The following is a 12250-nucleotide window of genomic DNA, read 5'->3' as shown; positions in this document are numbered from 1 at the left end:
CAGTATGTCGCAGGTAGAGCGATTACTACTCATGCATGGAATACGCGATGAGACGCCCAATGCTTCATTTTTTATATATCCGATAAACTTCCTCGCGCTTGCTTTACTCATATTCATATCAGCTGGCAACAATGGCAACATCCCTATCAACGCTACACCAATCGATCTTGCGTCGTCTTGTCGTGGTATTGTTGGTGAAATACAGCTGATATTCGGTAAATACGTTATTGACGTCACGTTGAATACATTAAGGAGTAGGCGATCAAACGATTGGTCAACCGTGCTTTAATATCAATAACTGGAGAGCGCATGTCGGCACAGTTCCCTTAGAGGTCGGCCCAGGACGCAGATTCCCAAGGCGTCGGTTGTGACGTTGCCCACATATGTGAGGCCGACAACGGCGAGTCCTTTCACCACCTCCGGAGAGCACATGCTAATACTCACCCTGCTCCAGACACGTTCAGGTTGGAACACCTTGCCAACTTCTTCGTCTGCCACAATGTCGTCGATGTCGCTCTCAAGTCCACTGTCTCTCGTTGAGATTCCCATCTTATCCGATATAACTTTGGAGAAATGCAGTATTAGGAGGAGGCCCCTCAGAAAAAGAGGGGAAATACAAAGGTTTTACATTGTTACTATATACGTTGCATCATCGCTGTATTTGAGTGCAGATTACGTAGCATGCTCACCGTATTGGGATTCTCGGTTACCCAAGAGAAAGTGCAATCCAAGTGCAAGTCGACTCGCATTAAGTCGACTTGCACTTTCATCCAATAAATTCTGCATCCATTTTCATATATCTAAGGCATGATGACCATAGCGAGTCATAATGACCACACTTACTGTTGCCGTTTTCGGTGTCGTTTCCAGAGTACGCTTTCAGCTTCTGACGAATCAAATAGATCCGTTCCTTGCGCAGTTCGGCGAACTTATTGTGGCACCTGTCTTCCAGAATGGCCAGGTCGTGCTCGATCACAGTAGTGATTACCTGCCGGAAGGCAATACAATTTCGCAAAATAAATTATTACTTCAATTAATTAATTAATTCAAATACTTAAATATTATTTTTAAAACATATCCTCGAGACACAGGAAATGGTGTCAGGCATGGTGAATGCACAGTGAAGCAAAGCGGGTGCCTTTATGTTACAAGTGCTGCAACATAAAATGACTTATTAAGTTTTATATTTCTTGATATAAGATGGTGTATTTAATTTCAACTTGAAGTGACGAGGATTACAGGGTGAATTTTAATTATCATTCCACATTTCGATTTCGTCGCAAAAAGTGAAGTTCGTATCATGTCCCTCCGTGAACGTTTCACTTTCAAACGTTATTGTCGTGTAGAAACAAAACAAAAATAAATAAAATCTCATCTCGCGCATCTTAAATGCATTATCTGACTCGAAACCGCATTTTTTTCTTCTCCCAATTCAAGGATGAAATCCTTATGAAAAGGACGCTAGTCCCTTTGTTTGATTCCATAACATCACCTTGTTCCAGTGTTTGAACACCGTTCATATCAACAATGCAGCTGGGATATGTAGTTATCACATCATCAATTCATGCCATCATTGAGGTGCTGACACATATCCTGAGATAGAAGTCGAGCAATGGGAATGTGAACGCAGTGTGAGGACATACAAAAACCATCAATACCCTCTCCAACCATTGTTTCAGTGCTCCCGCCCTCCGGTACGTCGTATGGTAGCAGTTGAGTGCGTGCTCGTATCGATCTGGGCTCTTCATGTCCGTGAAGATGAACCTCACCGCCTGCAACATACAGAAGTAATTAAGAATTGTTTTCTCATCTATCCAGTACCAACGCATTCAAAACAGAAGTATCTAGGGTGCTGGGATTGGGACAGCATTTCCTTAATCGTGACTTTCCCGAGGTTCAACGACGCCAGGCTGGAACGAGAACAACGCTCCACAGATAAAGTTGAGCCCGCAACGTTTACTACCGAACGACAGATCATCTCTTCAGCTTCTTTCAAACACACATGCCCGATGCTTCTACGTACTATTTAGAGTCACTGATTTTTGTCCACACATGTCCACTGCAGCAATCATATGAGAGAGCTAAGTTGCTCTTCATATCCAAAGACTTGTGGAAGAATGACGTCCTGCTAATTACGAGCCCGTTACATGGCCGTAGGATGCCTGAAGCCATCATAAAAATAAATAACTAGTTTAGGAGCGCAAGCTAACAGGATTCACATATTGTTATTTGTCGACAACGCCACTGCATCTCCACGTCGGAAGGCACCTCTTCTGAAGCCGCCGCGCGGCGTCACGAGATGATGTTTGAGCTACAAGCGCAGGTATAAGCGCAGCCTTGGCTACTTTCCTTCTCACACATACAGATATGCAGGGTGCTTTTTTCTTTCTTTTTTTTTCAGCCTTTAGAGAATGTTTATAAAAAAGCTATGAGGGTAGCATAGATGTCGTTTTTGTTCTACGGCCAGGCGAGCATTCTCTTGAAGAGAGTGTGTAACAATAAGGTCACTACTTACCTGAAATTCATTACTTAACACTCTAATTACGGTATTTCTGGCAAAAGCGAGATAACAGAAGGGAAGACGATCCTCGTTGAAATAATCCATTCTGTCTTTTAAATATCAAGGAAACAGCGATTGCCGTGAAATATCCATTGCTGAACTTCGATGTGCAAATGAACCGAAACCCAAAAAGGGCGCTTGAGGAGCGCATCACGAGGCCCAAAATATGGCAGAACAATCTGACTATGCTGGTGCGTTTTAGTTATAAGCGATGTACACGTGTACAAAATAGGATAAATACGGACAACAGCAGTAGGGCGAGTAAAAAACCGAAAACACATTTATTAAACACGATGGAAATTGATGTTCTGAGGCTGGAACACAGAAGAAAGGACAAACGCGTAAAGCCTCAAGTGTCTAAGAACAATGAATGAAGAAGGAAGGAAGTTACTGAAAAGGCTAGGTGTCCCTTCGTGGGAAATATAGATGGGAAAGTGGTCACTACCTCGGGTGTCGACATCGGTAGCGCACGACATGTAGCGAATTATGTCTGCTGAGCACCAGGAAAGATCCAGGTCCTCTGTCACCCACTACTGGGCTGACCCCTTTCACGAATTGGGCATTCTTTCTTGCTGGTCTCCGAACATCTGTGCACACCGGCATGTCCTCACAGGCCCTCTCGCAAGGCATTCGTTCAGCCGTGCAGGGCGCGGTAGCCATGTCTAAACGGGTCACGTCGGTCATTCTCCCGCAATTAACAACCTCAGAGCATTACGTCGCCGAGAGAACGGCTCGCCGCAGTGGGCAACTTTCTCACATCGTGGCGTACCGCCGGATGAAAGCTACAGTAACACTAGAACTTAAGAAAGAGGACCGGAAGCGTTGGCGTAAGTTTTGTGTTACATCATCGAGAGCCAGCAGATGAACCATCCAAAGGTTTATTCCAAAACCAGAGAGCCCGAAGAAAACCATTCTCTCCCAACGGAAGCTTATAGCAAGAGAAAGAACACAACAGGATGCGCAGCGCGAACAGTTCCGCAACTTTGTCGTCGTCACTATGTTACACTCCCCCCCCCCCCCCTTAGTCTGAAACTGAATGTCCGAAACGCACAGGTTTCTTGAGTGGTCTACCACGAGATGACGTAGGCCCCGATATGATGTTCCTAGGTGCTGCCGGTAGTGGAGCGTCGTCGTAAGGCGGGTGCTCCGCCGCTGTGGAAAGCCATTGAGGAATATGTCCCGAACGAGCTTTGGAAGTGATGTGGACCACGTCTGTGGGGCAAGGCGAGTCGTTTGGCGGCACCGACAGCCTTGCAGATGGCGAATTTATGTCACCAGTGGGGAACCGGAAGCTTGACGTGAGACGTGGTGTGCTGTCAACCGGCGAAGAGGACCTGCGCATGTGATCCACATGCCGACAAAGCAGTCGTCCATCCTGTGTGAGGCCCTCGTAGGAACGTTTGCCGACCTTCCTGCAGACCTTCACTTGGCACCACTTTCCGTTATTGGTGAAAGTCCTGAACCACCGGTCTGGCCGACCTTGAAGTAGTCGTCAAGTTGGGCTTGGATGCTGGGAGGCGAGTCCTCGTAATGCGGGTGAATTCCCTTCCAAACATTTGTTTGGCTGGCGTCTCCTTGGTTACCGCATGCGCTGTGGTGTGCTGGCTCAGGAGGAATCTCGATAGACGACATTGAATACTTCCTTGGGTGTGTTTCTTCAGCGCCCGCTTCAACTCCTGAACCATCCTTTCCGCCTGGCCGTCTGTAGAGGGATGATATGGGGCGCTGGTTACGTGGCGGATACCATTGCGGCTGAAGAACGACTTCATCTCGCCGGAAACGAAGGCGGTACCATTATCGCTGACCACGAGTTGCGGAAGTCCGAAAGTGGCAAAGATGGCGCGTAGCGCGTCGATGAGGGCGGAGCTTATTGCGGTGGACACGGGCCGCACCTCGAGCCACTTCGTGACGGCGTCAACTACAACAAGGTATGATTGGCCGTGAATCGGTCCAGCGAGATCCATGTGGAGGACAGACCAAGCGACGCGAGCACGAGACCACGGTGGTGGTGGTTGTGTGGGCAGAGACTTGGCATAGCGCTGACACGTGTGGCAGCTGCTTACGGCGTTCTCGATGGCGGTGTCGGGTTGTGGCCACCAGAAATAACTTCTTGCAGCGTGCTTCGTGGCTGTCATTCCTCTGTGGCCAGCGTGGAGCAGGGTAAGAGCTTGCGACTCTAGCGCTGGGGGAATAACCACTCGCGAATCCCAAAGTAGGTAACCGTTGTGGGTAGGAAGTTCGTTCCTTCTTACGTTGAAGATCAGGAAATCTTTCCCGGTCCAATCTGAGACGTAACCCGACTCTACACCTTGATACACTCTTGAGAGGGTTGTATCCTGTGCAGTTGACTGCGCAATAGCCGAAGGCGTGAGAGGGGGAATGGAAACCGCCTCGATCATGAGCACATCTCCAGGTCCCGCCGGTTCATCCTCTTCTACAGGTAGAGGCAGTCTGCTGAGAGCGTCGGCGTTTTGATGGCGTTTTCCTGGCCTGTAATGGAGTTTATAGCTGTACGCCCCGAGCAACAGGCACCATCTTGTCATACGTGGAGATAAAACTGCAGGAATCGGGCGGTCCGCGCCCATGATGCCCGGTAGGGGTTTGTGGTCGCTGTAGATGATTACTTCTCTCCCTGCGATATACTGGTGGAAGTGCGTCACTGCTAACACGATGGCTAAGCCCTCTTTATCCAACTGTGCATAGTTGCGCTCAGCTTTCCCCAATGTGCGCGAAGCGAATGCAATTGGAGCTTCGTTCCCTTGATCGTCAGGCTATGCCAGGACTGCGCCGAGTCCGTACGGCGAGGCGTCACAGGACAACCCCGCCACAAAGACCCCGCCACGAAGATCTGGAGGACAGTTCGAGCTCTGAAGGATGCGCCCCCACAAAATAATCCTCTCGCCGCATTGGCTATCGTTAACGGTGTCGACGAAACCACGCTCGCGACACATTTCTCCGTCGTCCTAACGACACCAGCGGCTGCCTCAGCGTCTGCAGTACACCACAGTTTCGTCCAGAGCCTGCAGACAGAAATCCACCAAGACTGGCCCCGTCCACCGGCGGTTATGGACCGCGACTTTACTCTCATTGAGCTGCAGACTGCGTTGAAACTTGTGAATGTGCGATCGTCCCCAGGACCAGATAAAATCACTTACGCCGCACTGTGAAACCTTGACGAGCAGTAACTCCTAGCTCTCCTTCATGTTTATAATACGTCTTGGCGACAGGAATCCGTACCATCTACTTGGAAGGAGGCTTTAGTTGTTCCAATCCTGAAATCATGCAAACTCCCAAATGCCCTATCCTCCTTTCGCCCGTGAGCCTGACAAGCTGTATGGGCAAACTGATGGAGAGAACGGTTTTGCATCCCCTCGACTGGTGGCTCGAAACACAAGGTGCGTTCCCTCATTAAATGGCTGGATTTTGCCGCCACCGAAGCTCTATGGTTCCAATTCTCGATCTGGTCTCTTCCGTCCAACATGCTCGTGCTCATCGGCGGATCGTTGTATCGGTCTTCCTGGACATTAAGCGCGCCTGTGATACCGTCTCGCACATCTGTGTCCTCCACGGGTTGCGGTCTTTTGGAGTATCTGGTCGACTTTTCAGCTGGCTCCACGATTTCCTTACGGACCGAACTGTTGCTGTCCGCACATCCCACGGCCAAAGCCCCAAGCACCCTGTTCATCAAGGCGTACCCCAAGGAAGCATTCTCAGTCCTACACTTTTTAATGCGGTCATGGCAGGAGTAAAATCGATAGTTCCACGCAATGTCGCATTCTCCGTGTACGCCGATGACGTTGCCCTTTGGACAGTACACACGGACAGTAGTCACGACCAGCCATTCAGCGCCGTTTACAACAAGCCTTAAACAACGTTCATCTCTACCTTACGCGACTTGGAATGGACCTTTCGCCTGAAAGTGCGTCGAGCTCCCTTTCACCCACAAGGCTATGAGTAATTTCCCTCTTTGGGTTGGTGCACGGAAGTTCGAGCGTGTGCGTTCCCATCGCTTCCTTGGTGTGGTCCTGGACTCCTACCTGCGCTGGGCTCGCCACATTAAGCACCTTGAAACCAAAGTGCAGTGATGGCTTCCTGCCATTCAACATCTTTCTGGCTTCGGCTGGGGCTGTGATCAACGCTCCCTCTTAGCCGTTCACGCGGCTTTGGTGAGGGCGACTGTGCTTTACAGCCTTCCAATCTTACATAGGGTTTCTACAACATCGTTCAACACCCTTCGGTCCCTGTTCGCCCGAAGCCTTCGTCGCTGCCTTGGCGTTCCACGAATGGCTGAAACACGGCAAGTCCTAGCTGAAGCTGGAGAACTCCCGTTGGAGGTCCTCCGTGAGCGGGAAACGGCTCGACACTTCCTACGTTTGCGTGCGAACGTTCCCGTCATCCACTCCTCAGGACAATTCGATACCGTCCCGAAAGTGATTTCCATCGCGTGGCCCAGAGGATACGCCCCGCTCTTACCGGCTTCACATCTAGGACTGTCACACCGACAAACGCCCCCTGGTCTCTGCCTGTGCCACCCACCTTCCCACGTCTTCCTGAGCTCCAGGCCCGCAGAGCTCAGGTTTCCCCTCAGGTCCTCCCAGCCCATTTTATGCTCTCGTCGGCGCGAAGTTTTCCACCTCTACCGCCGCTTACACCGATGGCGCATCTCGAAATTGCAAGTCCGCGTCAGCATTGGTCATCCCCGACGAAGGCGTAGTTCAAGGACGTCGCCTGTGGCATTGTACATCATCCACAGCTGAGGAACTCTACACCATACTTTTCTTTTTGCAGCACATCGTTCCATTCCCACCCCGGAATTGGGTGGTCTTTACTGACTGAGCATCTGGGCTGCAAGCAATTGAAAGCTCTGGCATCAGAGGCTCCTCCGCCCCGTTGGTTATGGATGTGTTAACCGCTTACAAACTTGTCTACGAAGCAGGACATAGGCTCGCTCTCCAATGGGTTCCCGCCCATTGCGGTGTCGAGGGCAATGAACTAGCGGACAGCGCGGCCGAAGCAGCTCTCTCGTCTCGGACGCGGACGCGTATTGCACTGCTGACAGGCGATCGGCGGTCCGTACTTCGTAACCTTGTGACTCCTCTGGCTACCCGCCAACGGACCGCCGACATACTACCCCCCGCCACGCTGAGCAGAGTTGACCCAGCGCTCGCTTTCCGCATGCCAGGACATATCTCTCGTCAAGACATCGCCTGTGGCGATGAAACTCCCCACTCTCCAAGGTCAAAAATAAAGTTGTTGTTGTTCGTCAAGACGCCGCATTAGTTCATCGAATGCGCCTCGACGTGGCCTTCAGCACAGTGGCGCTACCGCTTGCGACAAGTTAACTCTCCTTACTGCAGTCACTGCGGTGCTGTTGAAGATCTCGAGCACATTCTTCTCCGTTGCCCACACTACCACCCTTCCCGCTCCGTACCCTCCGCCTCCCTCAACGAGCTCGACCCCTGTCCCCTCTCTCACACCAAATTGCTTGGCCCCTGGTCGCATCCAGCTCACCAACGCTCTGTCCTCAAGGCTCTCTTCACCTTTCTGGACGCCACAGGACTTCGATCCTCATTGTAACGGGACCCATTCCTTCATTCCCTGCTTCCCCTCCAGCAATGGGTTAGAGTATCGCCCGCGCGCGATGAAACTCCCACCCATTATCCTGAAATAAAGTTGTTGTTTGGCTAGGTGTCCCACAGCTGGCTAACCTTTTCAGCCACTTCCTTCTTGATTCAATGTTTATTAAGGCTCAAACTATTTAAACAATGTTTACAGTGAATCTAATAGGAACAAATTGTGTACCCGGTGAAGGCTATACCTCTCCTGCACTCGGCGCCTATGAGAAGGGCGCTGTCGTTCAGAATGAATAAGAGTTATTCCGAATGAGAGTTCTAAAGGAATAAAGCAGGCTCCCTATTTCACCGGAAAGTTAAGTTTGCATTGGGAGCAAGACGTGTGACGTCACGTCTAGTCTTCCGGTTTTTCGTTTTAGAGTTGCCTGTATAGCTTCGGAATTACGAGATCGCGTGAAGGTGTGATCGTAGCGTATCAAAATGGCCACCCAAGTAGTACCGCGTGCAGAGACACCCCATTTGGCTTTCTGAGGTATCATGACCCTCACGAGGCTTCAAAGAAGTTAAAGGACAACGGAAGCGAAATTTGTCCATTGCAAAAAAGGGTCTGAACAAGGTGTAAATTTTACGTGGAATTATGGTGCCACTAGTATTTTGCGAGTACACTGTACGGATGGGGATATTTTTTGACGACTACGAGCCCGCTGGGCCACCCACCCGACACGATCGCCCACGGAGCGCGCCCGCTGCCGCAAAGCATTGCGGGAAAATCTGAACAACAACAACAACTTTATTTTCGGCCTTGGAGAGTGGGGAGTTTCATCGCATCAGGCGATACTCTACCCCATTGCTTGGTGGAATGGGGGGAATAAAATAACGAGCCCCTTTACAATAACGATCGTGAAGTCCGATGGTGTCCAGAAATGTCAGAAGAGCTTTGAGCGCAGAGCGTTGCTGGGCTGGATTGGGCCAGGGACCAAGCAATTTCGGTAGGGAGAAAGGGCGAGAGTCCAGCTGAGGAAGAGACTCGGAGAGTGTGGTTCGGGAAGGTTCGTAGTGAGGGCAATGAAGAAGAATGTGCTCCAGATCCTCAAGAGCACCACAGTGGCAGCAGGTGGGAGAATCAATTTGTCTCAAGCGGTAACGCCACTGAGCTGTAAAGGCCACATCGAGGCGCATGCGGTGGATTAATGCAGCATCCTGACGAGATGTGTTTCGTGGCATGCGGAAAGCGAGCGTGGGATCAACTCTGTTCAACATAGAGGGGGGAAGAATGTCGGTTGTCCGTTGGCGGGAAGCCAGGGGTGTCACTAGACGTCGCAGAATTGAACGGCGGTCTCCTCTGAGCAGAACAATACGGGTCCGGTTCCGAGACGAGAGTGCTGCTTCTGCGGCGCTGTCGGCCTGCTCGTTCCCCACGACACCACAATGGGCTGGAACCCACTGGAGAACTAGCCTGTGGCCTGCGGCGTAGATAGTGTGGTAAGCCATTAACACGTCTGTGACTAGGGGTGCGGATGGGCCTCGTATGCCGGAATTTTCAATTGCTTGAAGTGCAGATTTGGAGTCTGTAAAGACTGCCCATTCCCGGGGTGGAAAATCAGCGATGTGTTGTAGAAAGAAAAGGATGGCATAGAGTTCCGCAGCTGTGGAGGAGGTTGGATGTGAAAATCTGAGAAGCGCGTGACGTCAACTGTCTCTCGAGCTCCATGTGCGGCTGCCAGGGGAACGGAATAAAGACGGCGAATTCATAATAACGCCTCAAGATGTTCGGTTCGGAGATCACGTGGAAGTCTGAAGGTGATATATCCTATGAGAGATGGGTGCGTACCTATGTTTCTTCGTCTCCGTCTTTTCCCCATAGCGGGAATCAGACGTACGCCGAAACGCCGAATGGAGTGAAAGTACAGAAGGGGCCGCTCCTTCTTTCAGCCTGATGTACTTGATAAGCCAAAGCTAATGAGCATCTCTGGGTTTGTTTTGAACCATTCGTCAACAATAGGTCTGCGCACTACTTGTCTTGTTTCACATGTCTGCAAGTAGGCATAGACGGATTCGCGACAAGAATACGATTCCTGTCTTTCGGAAACAATTGAAATATGACAGTCATCAAAAAAGTCAGGCATCGGCGGAATCTGAACTTCGCATCTCTCGATTGCCAGTCGAGCACCAATGGCCAATACGGTCACGGAAACAACTACAGTCTGGTAGAGCGTGTATGTTCTGAAACATATTCCGGCCGAACGCAAGGTAAGACAGCCAGCAGCAAGACTCTCGCCTCTAGAGAGAATGAGATCACCTTCCTTCGGATGGATTTTGGGGGCCAGCCTCGGTAGTGTTGTCTCTGTAATAAACGTCAGTCGATACTTGACGCTGTGTTTGTGCTGTCTATCCGTGTGTCCTTCGTGCAAGGAACACTATGGCCTTGCGTTGCTGAAAGGAAGTCGACAACATGCTGTAGCACAGCCAGGAAAGACTTCACAAGCATGTACAATATTTCTTGTCGCAAAAATAAACCTCCGATCGCAAAACAACCGCGAAATTAAAGTCAGGAACTCCACCAGGGGGCTCAATCGCTTCATCGTCGTTACGGTCGTTACAAGCTAACGAGTGTCGGGAAATTCAAAAAGGTGGGCACGTGACACATTGCGCGTGACGTGCACCACGGCCTTTACGTATCGCGCGAAGAGCGCCGTGCACGTGTTTTATCACGTGCCCACCTTTTAAAATTTCCCGCCCGCCTTTTTGAATTTCCCGACACTCGTTAGCTTGTAACGACCGTAACGACGATGAAGCGATTAAGCCCCCAGGAGAGAGAACGTGCGTCACTTCCGTGGTCTGCTACGGCGGCGCGGCGACGCTCAGAGTGCTCCACGGCCGAATTTTATATTACGATTATGGCGGCATTCCAACTAATAAATGTAAATCTAAGTCGAATTCCGGATTGTTTTGGCATACATCGCAATATGAGGCAGACAGCTTTGCAGCTTATTGTCGCTTCCGTCGTCTTTTAACGCTAGTCCCCTATTCAAGCGGTCGCTTGCTCAGGCTTTCCCCTACTCGAATACGCAAATGACGAATAGAATTCGTCATTTGCCTCTGTAAATAGAATAGAAAGAAGAACAGTGACATTCGCGAAGTTTTTCGTCCGCGTTGTTTCGGTTTCACTATGTCTACGAACGCCATGATTCCGTCTGGAGGCTTCTGGACAGAGTTATTGTGCCTCACCTTCTACCTTGTTCAGTGCTCGAAGTAGTACGAATAATTCAATGTTCGCCTGTCTTCCATGATGCTCTACTTTCGTAGCTTTTCACTGTCGCAGATTAACGCCGCCATAAGCTAGCGCAGATAGTCTTCGATTCCGACTTACTTGACCTAACTATTGTCAGGCAGAAAGCCGAGACAGGTGCCAATGTAGGAGGAGTTTTTAATAGCAGCCGAAGAGGATGGAAGCCGAGACCAGAATGAATTGGGCGCGGTCTCGCGCGATGGTCACAGCGAAAGGGGATGATTGCGATCGGTGATCTTCCTCACACTATGTATACTATTACCATGTCCATAGGCAAGAGTGACAAGGGAATCACAGCCTTATAGTTGGAAGTTCAACAACCTGTGGATAGTGTTTGACTCCTTTGATGATATGTTCATGAACATTGATAACCCATGTGCTTCTACTCCTAAATAGTACATTGCCCGAGCCCAGCAACACAAAAAAGCTGGAAAATATAGGAATGCATGGTGAGGAGTGACGGGGCAAGAAGCCCAAGACACGCACCTAGACTGCATCTGGTCTCAAAGTCTGCGTGATATTTGAAGAAGCGATGTAACATACAGGATGCTTTGACGATTTTCTCGTGTCGTTTAGTCGTCAGCATGAAACTCAATTTTAAGGGTAAAAAATGTTATCACCTTGTACATAGTCTGTACTTCCGCTGCAGTACAGTAAGGAAACTCTACATTGTGGAGGTACCTCTGTGCTGCACGTAGGTTCTGCAACGCGGCGCTCAGGTTGTTTCTTGTCTCTGCGACACAGTAGAACTTCATCTCGTCGTCTCTGAAAATACATGATGGCACGTGTTAGATACCACAGTGTGTCAGCTTTCCCAGTTAAAGGACA

At 50.0% G+C, this 12250-nt stretch overlaps 1 protein-coding gene across 1 annotated transcript in view; it reads right to left on the bottom strand.

Moving 5' to 3' along the window:
• Positions 1-12250, bottom strand: part of LOC135383127 (uncharacterized) — an 86696-nt gene that overhangs the window by 3542 nt on the left and 70904 nt on the right. Inside the window, exons 8-11 of the mRNA XM_064612735.1 lie at positions 12043-12187; positions 1659-1772; positions 844-988; positions 445-563 (exon numbers count right to left, since the gene is read on the bottom strand). Of these exons, the coding sequence (XP_064468805.1) occupies positions 445-563; positions 844-988; positions 1659-1772; positions 12043-12187 (523 nt within the window). The remainder of the gene's footprint in view (positions 1-444; positions 564-843; positions 989-1658; positions 1773-12042; positions 12188-12250) is intronic.

This window comes from Ornithodoros turicata, chromosome 2 (assembly GCF_037126465.1).
Source record: "Ornithodoros turicata isolate Travis chromosome 2, ASM3712646v1, whole genome shotgun sequence".
Taxonomy (NCBI): domain Eukaryota; kingdom Metazoa; phylum Arthropoda; class Arachnida; order Ixodida; family Argasidae; genus Ornithodoros; species Ornithodoros turicata.
This window is presented reverse-complemented; position numbering and strand designations above follow the sequence as displayed.